The sequence below is a fragment of the Leptodactylus fuscus genome, chromosome 4 (genome assembly GCF_031893055.1).
Source record: "Leptodactylus fuscus isolate aLepFus1 chromosome 4, aLepFus1.hap2, whole genome shotgun sequence".
In the NCBI taxonomy this organism is placed as follows: domain Eukaryota; kingdom Metazoa; phylum Chordata; class Amphibia; order Anura; family Leptodactylidae; genus Leptodactylus; species Leptodactylus fuscus.
The window spans coordinates 207,497,426-207,511,009 of NC_134268.1; the positions used below are offsets into that span (position 1 = coordinate 207,497,426).

At 45.8% G+C, this 13,584-nt stretch overlaps 1 protein-coding gene across 1 annotated transcript in view; it reads left to right on the forward strand.

The window, feature by feature from the left end:
• The window catches only part of LOC142200942 (macrophage mannose receptor 1-like), a 92,992-nt gene that overhangs the window by 50,913 nt on the left and 28,495 nt on the right, over positions 1 to 13,584 (forward strand). Inside the window, exons 22-24 of the mRNA XM_075271688.1 lie at positions 2,867 to 2,981; positions 4,105 to 4,259; positions 6,690 to 6,789. Of these exons, the coding sequence (XP_075127789.1) occupies positions 2,867 to 2,981; positions 4,105 to 4,259; positions 6,690 to 6,789 (370 nt within the window). The remainder of the gene's footprint in view (positions 1 to 2,866; positions 2,982 to 4,104; positions 4,260 to 6,689; positions 6,790 to 13,584) is intronic.

Genomic DNA, 13,584 nt, shown 5'->3' on the forward strand with positions numbered 1-13,584 from the left:
AGCTGCTATGCTGCTTTCCTATGAAGTCTCATCCCTGCTGCCCGGACTTCCTCCCTCCCCCTCCCCCTCACAGTGAGTCCTCTCTCACATCATAGCGTGTGGGGAAGACAGGGAGCCGTCTGCTGCAATGTTTTACTGCTGGAATATGTGAGTAAATTCTTTTGGTAAAATATGTATGTTTAATATGTACATTTGTGTAAAGTATGGGTCTTGTATACTGTGTGAGTACTGTATGGGAACCCCGTCATCCCCCCGAACGGACTACCGAACGCATTAGCAAGATGTGTGCAGTGAAAGCACACAGACTCCATAGACTATAATGGGGTTCATGTGTTTTCTGTGCAGTGTCTGCACAAGTCATGCGGACAGGAAAGTAGATCATGGAGTACTTTTCTGTCCACATGTTCTATGCGGACACCACACGGAAAGCACACAGACCCCATTATTGTCTATGGGGTCCATGTGCTTTCACTGCACACCGCTTGCTAATGCGTTTGGTAGTCTGTTTGGGGGGGTCCCCATGCAGACTAACCGAATGTATTACTGAACGCAGATGTGAACCAGGCTTGAGTGTGTAGGTATATTGTGAGTGCAATCCCATCCACACATTGCAGAAAAACGCACACGGTGGACACACTGCAATTTCCAAAACTGTTGCGATTTTGGAAATTGCAGCATGTCACTTATACCTACAGAAAAACCTGCAGTTTCCCTATAGGTATAAGGCTAAGTTCACACGGGGTTTGGGTAATTGGGTAGTCACGACTGAATGCCGGTGCAGTGCACTCCGCCCCAGATTAAGCCCAATGAATGGGACTAGTTGGGAGGAGGGAGTGTCTTCAGGCCGAATCGCGAGGCAAAACAGCATGAGGAATGAACACCTTGCTTCTTTTTCTGGGAGCCGGAACAAACCGCCTCACAGAAAAAAGAACTGTCTTTTTGGTCAGGATTTTGAAGCGGATACGGCCTCAAAATCCTGACCAAAAAACCCAGTGTGAACTTACCCTTACTTTAACCTAAGGCTGAGTTCACATGGAGTTATTTGGTCAGGAGTCCGCCTCAAAATCAGCCTCACAATAGAACCAAATTCCTGACCAAAAAACTCTGTGTGAACTCAGCCTTATAGTGTGATGCTCAGTATATTGAGATGATCAGGATGAGGCCCAACAGCGAGACGCAGCTAAAAAACACTGTGGATATATAAAATATAGCGGCGAATCTCAGTGTATTTTTTCCACAGTGTTTTTTCATTGAGCTTTTAATCCATTTTCCCCATACTTTCTTTTTTTCCTGCAGTGTGCGGATGAGGTAAATTTGATTAAACTTCATTCACTTTGCTGGTTCTGTAAAACACTTTTTTTTTCTGTAGTAGCCAAAGACGTTGTGTTTCTGCAATGTGGGGTTTCAGGTATTCATGGCCTATCCTGAGCACAGGCCATAAAAAAGATTAACCCTGGACAACCCCTTTAATATGGCCCACACAGTTTAACATCCCCTTTCTGCACAGGATGTTACCCCATCACTGCTCCCACACAGTATAATGGCCCCATCACTGTTCCCCATACATTATGGGGGACCAATGAAGAGTCCACTGTATGGGGGGACCAGTGAAGTGGCCATAAAAATTTTGGCCCAGGCAACCCCTTAAAACAGGTTGTCTATAAACTGTAATCACTGTGGTGACTGCCAAAGAGGTGTAAAAAATAAATAAAAAAGTATACTCACCTGTCCCCAGCACCCCATTGTTTCCCGCCTGTGTCTGTTCAGTCTCATGGCTTCATTTCTGGAAATCCTGTACCTAATTGGTCACATGAGGTGCAGGACTCTCAGCAAGAAGGCACCAGCACGAGACCGAATGGACACTGGTGGCGCACAATGGAGCGCCAAGGACAGATGAGTATTCTTTTTTATTTATTTGTTTTTTATTTTACACCTCCTGCCCAGCACATAAGTTGCTCCAATTCCTGGACAACCACGTTAAAGGATTTATCCATGTTTCTAATATTGATGGCCTGTCCTTAGGTTAGACCATCAATATTACATCTGCGATGATACAACAGCCAGGACCTCTGCAGATCAGCTTTTCCAGGACACTTCAGCTACGGGTAATGGTGACATTTCTAAGAGCCACGCTGTTCACTTGCTATAGAAGGTATAGCAGTAGGTTTAAGTAGTTCACATGGTATAGTGGGTGAGCAGCATGGTTCCCAACATGTTATTACCTTTAGCTGTCGTGTCTCGGTACTGCTGATCTGCAGGGTCCTGGCAGTGGGCCCCTAGAAACAATTCCACTGTTGGGCCCTAGACACCCCAGTCCGACCCTGCTCAGGATGTTCAATAGATCCCACCTGTCACCAGAACCCAGCGTATCATCTTAGCCACAGATAGAAATGTTAGGCTCAACTAAATCTAATGGTTGTTGTTGCCAATATGCAAATGAGATCTTAGGCGCAACCAGGGCATTACTGCTTCCCTCTTTGGAGCAATGGCAACACCCTCATTGCTCCAATGAGCTCATTTGCATATTGAAAAAAACTGGATTGATATGCTGGATTTTGGTGACAGACTCCCTTTGAAAACCTCATGTTGTACAGACCTCCATGTTAACAGACTGCAAACAAATACAGTATGTGCAATCTAATCATTCTGTTCTGTCTTGATATTCTGGGTTCTGGTGACTCTCTTTAAAGGGAACAATTCAGAATTTCTGTACGGTACTTGCTGAATTTTTGCATGTGTTATCTAATATATCCGAATATAGACTTCTATCTGACGTGATTCCTCTCGGCTTTGTTGCCATATATATTTGCTTTATTATCTTTATACAGTTGTAGTCATAACCATATTCTGATATTCTCTACATAAGTGTTACGGGATATTTGGCACAGGAGAAGATGAAGGGGTTCACTGGGATAATGCCAGACGTGCCTGTCAGTCCTCAGGAGGAAATCTGGCCACTATAAATGATGATTTGGTACAATGTAAGTAATGGACAAACGTTTATTCTACTGTATATTGTACTGTCTTCCTAATATGTATATCCATTGTAGAGTTTATAACCATTGTTGAGATTCTTCAGGACTAGAACATTGATAGAGAGATGAGCAAACTGGTTTGTATGGATTCAGATCTCACCCAAAATTTCCAAAAGTTTGGGTTTGATCCTAAACCAAAAACTTTTGGGGTACGTCACCCACAAAATGCTATTACACTCTGGGGTGTCTTGTGGGCCTGGGTGTAAACTTTTATCTGGGGCCCCTGTTTCCTTCCTAGAGAGAATTCTTGATAGTGGTCCGTTATGGGTGCTGAAGCGATATCTCAGATACTTGAAGGAGATGAAGCTTTAGTACCCACAACTGTAGTTATCAAGAATACGGTGAGTGAGAAATGCAGCATTTAAACAATACTGCGACAGTATTACATGCTCCACAGTGGCCCCCAAACAGTATTACGTGCTCCACAGTGGCCCCCAAACAGTACTACATGCTCCAAAGTTGCCCCCAAACAGTATTACATGCTCCATAGAGGCCCCAAACAGTATTACATGCTCCACAGTGCCCCCCAAACAGTACTACGTGCTCCACAGTGGCTCCCAAACAGTATTACATGCTCCACAGTGTCCCCCAAACAGTACTAAGTGCTCACCAGTGGCCCCCCAAACAGTACTAAGTGCTCACCAGTGGCCCCCACACAGTATTATATGCTCTCTGTGCGACCACGAAAGTTACACCATTGCCCCAGAGTATACTAAGTGGAGATCCAGGGTTGTACCAACATAACAGACTACTACATCTATTACATCTACTACATTGTATTTCATTACATGGTGATTATGGGAAAAATATGCAAATCTGTTTTCCAGGATGTAAATAGGAAAACAGTGCCTCTATTTGCTGCCCTCTAGGGTTAGACCTCTTATACATCATGCATGACTTTTTCAACAAGCCTATGATGTGAGGTTTCCCATAATCCCCCCAGTGGAGCAAAAATGACTAATAAGTCTCCATACCTCTGTATAGGTCCTCACTCACTAAGGAGTGATATTATTCCCTGACTACATGGTGATACATATATAATACATACATATCATATGTTCTATTACAGCTTTTCTGATGTCTCATTTAATAAACATTACGGTCGATGTCTGGATTGGATTACATGACAAGCATGACATCTACAAGTATCTCTGGTCAGATCAAAGTGGAGTGTATTATACAAACTGGGCCAAAGGACAACCACGCTATTATAGAAGTTCATCTGTAAGTAATGTATTGTCTATATATATATTATATATATATATATATATATATATATATATATATATAGCACTAAATATACCAAAGAAGCAAAGAAAATACAAAAACCTCCAACTAGTGAGACAAAACCAGTCCTAAAATCTATCCTATAAATACAACACCAAACCGAAAAGAGAAAGCTGTGGATGTGATACAACATAGAACATGTCTAATATATAAACATATATGAAAGTTTATTGATGCGCGAAGTCTCATTTTCAGGGGATGTCTTGTTTTTCCTGCTCCCCTGGCTAAACATTAAAGGGGCTCTATCATTAGATTTTCGGGCTTTGAGATAAAGATATGCCTGAATAGCCTTTAACCCCTTCCCGCCGATGGCACTTTTTGACTTCCTGACCAAGCTCGATTTTTCAAAACGGACATGTGTCACTTTATGTGGCAATAACTTTGGAACGCTTTAACTTACCAAAGTGATTTTGAGATTGTTTTCTCGTAACACATTGTACTTCATGTTAGTGGTAAATTTTGGTTGATATGTTTTGTGTTTAATTATGAAAAAATAGGACATTTGGTTGAAATTTTGAAAAATATGCATTTTATAAAGTTTTAAATGGTGTGCATTGCATACAGATAGTCAGACCGCCAAAATTATATCCAAAATCTCATGTCCCAGATCTCTGCTTTATGTCGGCATCAAACTTTAGTCACACTTTTCTTTTTTACGGACATTAGAAGGTTTATAAGTGAAACAACAATATTCAAAATTTTCAAGAAATTTCCAAAACCCATTTTTTAAGGGACTAATCCAGTTATGAAGGGGTTTTGAAAGACCCTTGTATTAAACCCCCCCCATAAATCACCCCATTTTCAAAACTGCACCCCTTAAATAAGCCAAAACAACATATACCTAGTATTTTAACCCTATAAGTGCTTAACAGGAATTAATACAAAATGGAGGTGAAATTTTCAAATTTGATTTTATTTTACTAATATTTTAATTTAGCCCTAGAATTTGCACATTCACAAGGGGTTAAAGGAGAAAACGCATCCCACAATTTGTTATGCAAGTTCTCCCGACTACCATAGTACTCCACTTGTGGGTGTAAACTAATATATGGACGCTCAGCGAGACGCAGAAGGGTTTTTTGGATCGTAACCTGAGGTGGAGGCCGCCAAAATCCGGGTAGCCGCGACTGAAAGCCGGTGCACTGCACCAGCATACAGCCGCGCACTCTGCTCCGGACTAGGCCCAATGAATGGGCCTAGTCCGGAGGAGGGAGTGTCTTCAGGCCAAATTGCGAGGCAACTCGGCCTGAAGAATTAGAATCTCGCTTCTTTATTCCAGGAGCCGGAAGAAACAGCTCCTGGAAAAAACTTCCAACTTTCAATGGAAGCCGTCTTTTTGGTCAGGGTTTTGAGGTGGATACGGCCTCAAAACCCTGACCAAAAAACTCCATGTGAACTTTCCCTAACAATGGATGTACCTATTTTAGGCTGGACAGGTCAAATATACCTGTAGAGGACGGGAATCCGTAAAATGGAAACCTCTACATATGAAAACACTGAAGAATGGGGCAGATTTACTAATACTGTGTAAAAGATAGAAAGTGTAACCTGGAACTAGACAGTACACTGCCCCAGATTTATCAAAGTGTCTGGTTCTGTTTGATGAATTATTGATGATTATTAGGGCTAGTTCACACGGCTCCCATTGACTTCCGCTAGAGGTGGAAAAAAGAAGCGACTTGCCCCAGCCATTTAAAGTGACCACTCTAGTCCTCCACTTCTGCCCTGCATATTTACAATGTACAGGCTTTTCGTAGTAACAGCTCAGTTATAGTTTTGCTACTTTCTTTAACCATCTTAGTTGTCTTGATCGGTTGCCAATGGATGTGACCATGAATGCTGGAACTTTCTATAGCCAGGGGAGGTGCGGCAACATAACAGGCATACTCCCCTTACCTCACCTCTCCTGGACATCCTCATGGTGTCTGGTGGTCACTCAGTGTCCTCTTCTGGCTTGTGGGTTGAATCTGGTTCAGTCCAGTCAGTTCACTCATCCCTAGCTCTTAGGGAGCATTCACACGGTGTAACGTGCCGTGAGATTTGGCACGTGTACGCCGCGTGACCCTTTGCGGGCCGTACACGCTCCCATTCATTTCAATGGGAGCGGGGAGCGTATGCGCCGCGCTAGTTTGCGGCCGTGAATAAATGCACGGCCGCAAACTAGCGTGGCGCATATGCTCCCCGCTCCCATTGAAATGAATGGGAGCGTGTACGGCACGCAAAGGGTCACGCGGCGTACACGTGCCAAATCTCGCGGCACGTTACACCGTGTGAATGCTCCCTTACTTTGTAGCATGTTTCCACTCCTGCCTAAGACCTGCTGCACATGAAAATCTGTCATTTTTCTAATTTCTTCCATTTAAACAGGCTTGTGTGGCTTTGCAACGTGGGGCTTTACTGAGCGCTGGTACTTGGATTACACAGGATTGTAGTCTGGAGAGAGGATACATCTGCCAGAGATATAAGGGTAAGATCAGCTATGGCGGAGACATTTCTTTTATCTGCTGCTCTAATCGGGGAGACTTTTCCCCATAGTCAGAGATCAGCAGTGAGGTTTTCTATCAGAGAGACGTCATAGCAAATGTATCGATGAGGTTACAGGACTGTCTCATAGATTCTTCCATACTTGTTGGCTTTTGTAAGTCTGCAGCTGCACAAAACAGGTCACACATAGGTAGATTTATTTCTGCATTTTACATTTATGTGCCTAAAGAGGAGCTTTCACCTCCTGGGGCACATGTAGTCTAATCAGGGTCGGACTGGGATGTCTAGGGCCCACCAGTGGAATTGTTTCTAGGGGCCCACCATCTAGACCCTTGCTGACCAGCGGTACCGAGACTGGGCAGCTAAAGGTAATAACAGGTCGGGAGCCATGCTGCTCACCCATTATACCATGTGGAACAACGCACTACCTAAACCTACTGCAACACCCTGGATGGCAAGTGAACAGCGTGACTCCTAGAATTGTTACCATTACCTGTAGCTGCTCTGTCCTGGAAAGCTGATCTGCAGAGGAGCAACCGATGTGGCAGGCATGAGGTGTAAAATAAATAAATAAAAAGCATACTCATCAGTCCCCGGCACACTGTTGTCCACTGCTAATGTCCATTCAGTCTTGTGCCAGCCCCTTCTTGCTGGGAGTCCTGCACCTCATGTAACTGTAAAGACCAATTAGGTACAGGATTTCCAGAAATGAGGCGTCGCCATGAGACTGAACATTAAAATGTGCGATTTGTCCAAATCAATGTCAATCTTTTTTACGTCCTTTGCTCAGTATAGGGCATAAATGCCTGATCAGTAGGGGGCTGACACATGGTCCCATCAGCTGTATGGAGCCACTTCTGGCCCCTGTTCTTTACACAATGCAGGCCTAGAAGCAGAAAACTCCATCCGCTGTTTAGTCACCCAGCGCCTTCACTGCAGCTCGGCTCCCACTGACTTCAATAAATGCTGAGATGCAGTGAAGGTGCCGGCTGATATACAGTAGACGGAACTTTCTGCTTCTGGCCCCATTTTGTGTATAGGACTGGTGCCAGAAGTGGCTCCGTACAGCTTATCAGTCCAAGGGCTGAGTATCGGCCCTGTACAGATCAGGTATCTCTGGCCTATCCTGAGGATAAACCATAAAAAATTATGCCTGGACGACCCCTTTAATATACACCTGCTAATGTGCGACACTTTAAAGAGGTTGTCCAGTATAATCTTTTTCTTTTTTTTTTTACAATTAGCCTAAGGGAGGCGAACCCATCAGTTCCCCCAGTTTCATGTACCCCTCCATCTATTTCCCCAGTTTCATATACCACTCCATCTCTGCCCCCTTTCATCCGCCGACCTCCATCTCTTTCCCCAGTTTCATATACCCCTCCACCTCTTTCCCCAGTTTCATATACCACTCCATCTCTGCCCCCTTTCATCCACCGACCTCCATCTCTTCCCCCAGTTTCATGTACCCATCCATCTCTGCTCCCAGTTTCATATACCCCTCCATCTCTGCCCCCTTTCATCCGCCGACCTCCATCTCTTCCCCCAGTTTCATGTACCCCTCCATCTCTTTCCCCAGTTTCATATACCCCTCCATCTCTGCCCCCTTTCATCCGCTGACCTCCATCTCTTCCCCCAGTTTCATGTACCCCTCCATCTCTTCCCCCAGTTTCATATACCACTCCATCTCTGCCCCCTTTCATCCGCCGACCTCCATCTCTTCCCCCAGTTTCATATACCCTTCCATCTCTGCCCCCTTTCATCCGCCGACCTCCATCTCTTTCCCCAGTTTCATGTACCCATCCATCTCTTCCCCCAGTTTCATGTACCCCTCCATCTCTTTCCCCAGTTTCATATACCACTCCATCTCTGCCCCCTTTCATCCGCCGACCTCCATCTCTTCCCCCAGTTTCATATACCCTTCCATCTCTGCCCCCTTTCATCCGCCGACCTCCATCTCTTTCCCCAGTTTCATGTACCCATCCATCTTTTTCCCCAGTTTCATATACCCCTCCATCTCTGCCCCCTTTCATCCGCTGACCTCCATCTCTTCCCCCAGTTTCATGTACCCATCCATCTCTGCTCCCAGTTTCATATACCCCTCCATCTCTGCCCCCTTTCATCCGCCGACCTCCATCTCTTCCCCCAGTTTCATGTACCCCTCCATCTCTTTCCCCAGTTTCATATACCCCTCCATCTCTGCCCCCTTTCATCCGCTGACCTCCATCTCTTCCCCCAGTTTCATGTACCCCTCCATCTCTTTCCCCAGTTTCATATACCACTCCATTTCTGCCCCCTTTCATCCGCCGACCTCCATCTCTTCCCCCAGTTTCATATACCCTTCCATCTCTGCCCCCTTTCATCCGCCGACCTCCATCTCTTTCCCCAGTTTCATGTACCCATCCATCTCTTCCCCCAGTTTCATGTACCCCTCCATCTCTTTCCCCAGTTTCATATACCACTCCATCTCTGACCCCTTTCCTCTGCCGACCTCCATCTCTTTCCCCAGTTTCATGTACCCATCCATCTCTTTCCCCAGTTTCATATACCCCTCCATCTCTGCCCCCTTTCATCCGCCGACCTCCATCTCTTCCCCCAGTTTCATGTACCCATCCATCTCTGTCCCCAGTTTCATACCCCCACACCTTCAGTATTATATACTTCACAGTGCCCCCCCATGCAGTATTAAATAATACATTTTGGGCCCCCACAGAGTATTATATGCACCACAGTAGGGGCCCCCACACACAATATTGTTTTCCCCACAGTAGGCCCCCCACACCCCGAGTATTAAACTTACCTTAAGTCTCACGTCCCACGAAGAGCATCCGCGCATCCTCCTCCATCTTCTGGCTGCAAGTGCTGATGACATTAGTCGTCTGCGTCGGGCGTCGGGGCAGAGGTCTCTCTGCAGTCAGTGGAGGCTGTGGTCTGCGCGACTGCAGCCCGACTGACAGCTTTCAGCGGTAAGTACATTTGTACATACCGCTGAAAGCAGCTATCACTCACTAACAAGGAATCCTGTACTGGATTCCCGGTTAGTGAGTGATGTGTGGGCGCGGGAGGTATGCATATGCATTGGTCAGGGCCCCTGACCAATGTATCTGAAAAAATGCCCACCGGGGGATTCCCCGGTACACCGGCGGGCCAGTCCGACCCTGAGTGTAATACACCGCTAGAAAGCCAACAGTGCGCTGAATTCAGTGCACTATTGGTTTTCACATTCTGTGCTCCAGGTAAAGATCTATCGGTATCGGTACTGTAGCTCTTCACCATCAGAAGGGCGTTTCTGACAGTCAGATAGGAACGCCCTTCCTCACAGTAACATCTATTGTGCTGTACTGAGAGAGGGGTGATGAAGGTTCTCCTCCCCTCCTAACAGTACTCGTCAATAGACGAGTACGGGGGGGGGGGGGTTTCCTCACCTCTCGGCGTAATCACTGGGTGGTAAGCCCTCTCACAGTACAGCGCAATAGACACTGCAGTGTGGAAATGCGTTCCTGACTGACTGTCAGAAACGCCCTTCTGACAGTGAAGAGCTACGGTACCGGCATCGATAGCTCTTCACCGGGTGCACAGAGATGAATTCAGCGCTCTGTTAGCTTTCTAGTGGTGTATTACACTGCATGTGTCCCAGGAGGTGAAAGGTCCTCCATAAGCCTGAGATCACACTGAATAAATCTACCAGAAAAAAAATGCTGCTTGTTATAGTCCCAGCAAAGCCAGTGAAATTTTGTAAAACACAGCATGTGAATTCTATCTGTTGAGACGTTGCATTTTCTCCTTAAGGTATATAAAGTAAGTCTAAGGGCAGTTTCACACACTGAGTTTTTTTGAGCCAAAGCCAGAAAGGATTTCAAAAGACTTGGGAAATACAGAGGAAGATCTTACATTTCACCTTCCTGTGGTCTCCACCTTTGGCTTTGAAGATTAAAGAGGACCTCTCATGTCCTCGGGCACATGGGGTTTTATATACCACTAGAAAGCCACTATGTGCCCCGGTACCGATAGTTATTCAATGTCAGACGGGCGTTTCTGACAGTCTAGCTGGGAATGCCCTTCATGTCCATAGCGCTATACTATTAGAGGGGGCGTTCCTTACCGCGCAGCCATGATACTGAGCTGTGAAGAATGCCCTAACCCCCAGTACTAGTCTATGGACAATCAGAAGGGGTTGAGGGGCGTTCCTTACCACCCAGCGTCATAGGTGGTGGTAAGGAATTCTCCCTCACAGTATAGCGCTACGGACAGTACTGTCAGGAGGGGCGTTCCCAGCTAGACTGTCAGAAACGCCCTTCTGATAGTGAAGAGCTATCATTAAATGCCACGATATCTCTTTTCTCAAGGCACATAACAGGAAAGCCAACAGTGCAAAGAATTCAGTGTACTGTCAGACTTTCTAGTGCGACCACCCCGGGAGAACCGTGCAGGAGGCTGGACTGTCACGGTGACCTTATAGGCACCAGAACTCCCAGGAGTGGTGCACAGGGAAATAGGCAGAGTCAGTTAGATGTGACGCCAGTTGGAGTATTGAGACACCCGCTGGTCCCTGGGCTGAGATGGTGATGTGGGTGCCAGTGCTCTACTCCAACAAAGAGCATTTGCCCAGGGCTTAGCTGCAAGGAAGGCAATGTCCAGGCCAGGATCAGTAGAAGTGCTCACTGCTTTATTGTAACTGGCATCTGCTGGTTACTTGTCCTGTAGCAGTGAGCTGTGGCACAGTGGCTTGTAGCTGGCTGACACCTTCCCCTGTATTAGCAGAGAGTCTAAGATGGCTGCAGATCCAGCTTCTGGTCTACTGCAGGGGCTCAGTTACCTAGTAGAGGTCGGTGCAGGCTGCCAGGGTTATAGCTCTGCTTAGCCTGATATAAGCCTGTCCTCTTACTGATAGTGATGGGGGCGCTGTCACACAGCTTCTCTGTCCTGCTACTGCTGTGGCAATCCTCACAGCACACAGTGTCTGAAACACAAGATGGCCACTGCCACACTTCTCCTTGCTTCTCCTTCCCTGGCTCTTACAGAATACTACTTCCTCTCTCTGCTATCACTATTTCCTGTTCCAGCTACAGATCCACTCACTATAGTGTATGTTGCTATGGAGACCACAGCTCACTAGGACAAGTGAAACCAGAGAACAATAGCTTAACAACATTACACAAATGAATACAGAATACACATGGCAACATATACAAACTATCATAACATGTAAGGCACTTATATGGCCAAATAACCATTAGTAACTCCTGTGAGGGGGTTACATCCCTCCCTTCTTGAATGTAGCACGTCCTCGGGCTACCAATAACACAGAAAACAGTCAATGGCTTAAATATCCCATAGTACAAAGTAAATGGAATAAACGTTAAATGGGTTAGGAACAAATAATAAACATAGAGGTAGAACTTTGGGCAGTCCAAGCATGGTGTCGCCACTATGGCACCAGGTATATGGCTTATTTGTTGAAGTGAAGATAAACAAAAGTTTCCAAGGCAGATGATCAGCTGAAATGCACAGTCTACTAGGGCTGATCTTGGCATGCTCCTTTAAGGGCTGTAGCGAACTGAGGGTTTACCCTTGTTTACCCTTTGGGATCTCCTTTGAGAAATTGTTTCAGACTCTGAGGCCTCCTCTCTGTCAACAGGGAGTACCTGAGTATCCGGAGTCTCTGATACAAAGTCCTCTAAGGAAATGGAGTCACTTGTTTCCCTTGACACAGAAGGAGTCTCTCTTTGCAATGGTGTAACCGTAGGTCTCACAAAGAAGTATAAGTTAGGGGAAGCCAGAGCAAGTCCTAATTCTGTACCATGTTGGCCAGGAATGGGTATACAGGGTAATTTCCGTCTTGGTTGTGACAGAGCATGTGGAGTAGCTGGTAACCGACGGGTCACTCTTGGACTTGTATAAGAGGAGGGACAGACTTTGAGATCATCTCGAGACACTAACTGCGATGGACCTTCTCCATCCTCTGGAACAATTTTACACACTTTAGGGTTATCATGTGGTGCCTCTTGGACAACATAGGCGTTGTCTTCCCAACGATCCTCTAACTTATGATGCCTAACATGTCGCCTTTTTAGGACCTTATCTCCAGGTTGCAAGGGTTGAGCATTTGCTCCTTTGTCATACTGGAGAGCCTGTTTGTGTCTAGCCTGGTCCAGAGATTTACACACAAGTTCCTGAAGTTCTCTACTAACCCTTAGTCTTTCTGCTACCCAAGTGTCATTTGGTAAAGGTGGGGACCTAACCTCTGTAATCACTCCCATTTGGTGATCAGCGGGGAGCTGCCCTATCTGTCCTCTAAGGAGGTATGCAGGAGTGTACCCTGTGGAATCCTGTCTGGTGTTATTATAGATCTCAGTGATCTCTGGCAATAGCTCTGGCCACTCAGATCGTTTTTCACGGGAAACTGTTCTCAGCATGTTGATAATGATTTGATTGGCTTTTTCACAAAGACCATTACCCTGGGGATGGTAGGCTGTAGTGCGGATCTTTTGACACCCATAGAGATTACAGAACTCTTGAAAAAGCTCTGACTCAAATGCAGGACCTTGATCAGTAAGGATCTTTTCAGGATAACCGTAGGGTCGCCCAAAATGTCTTTGGAATTCCCGAGCTGCTGTTTTACCAGTGAGATCTTTTACTGGGACTACAACCATGAATTTTGAAAAATGATCAATCATTGTTAGTGCATAAGTGTAACCTGACCGACTTGGTGTCAACTTGATGTGGTCAAGTGCTACCAACTCTAGTGGTCTGACTGTGACAATGCCCTGTAGAGGGGCCC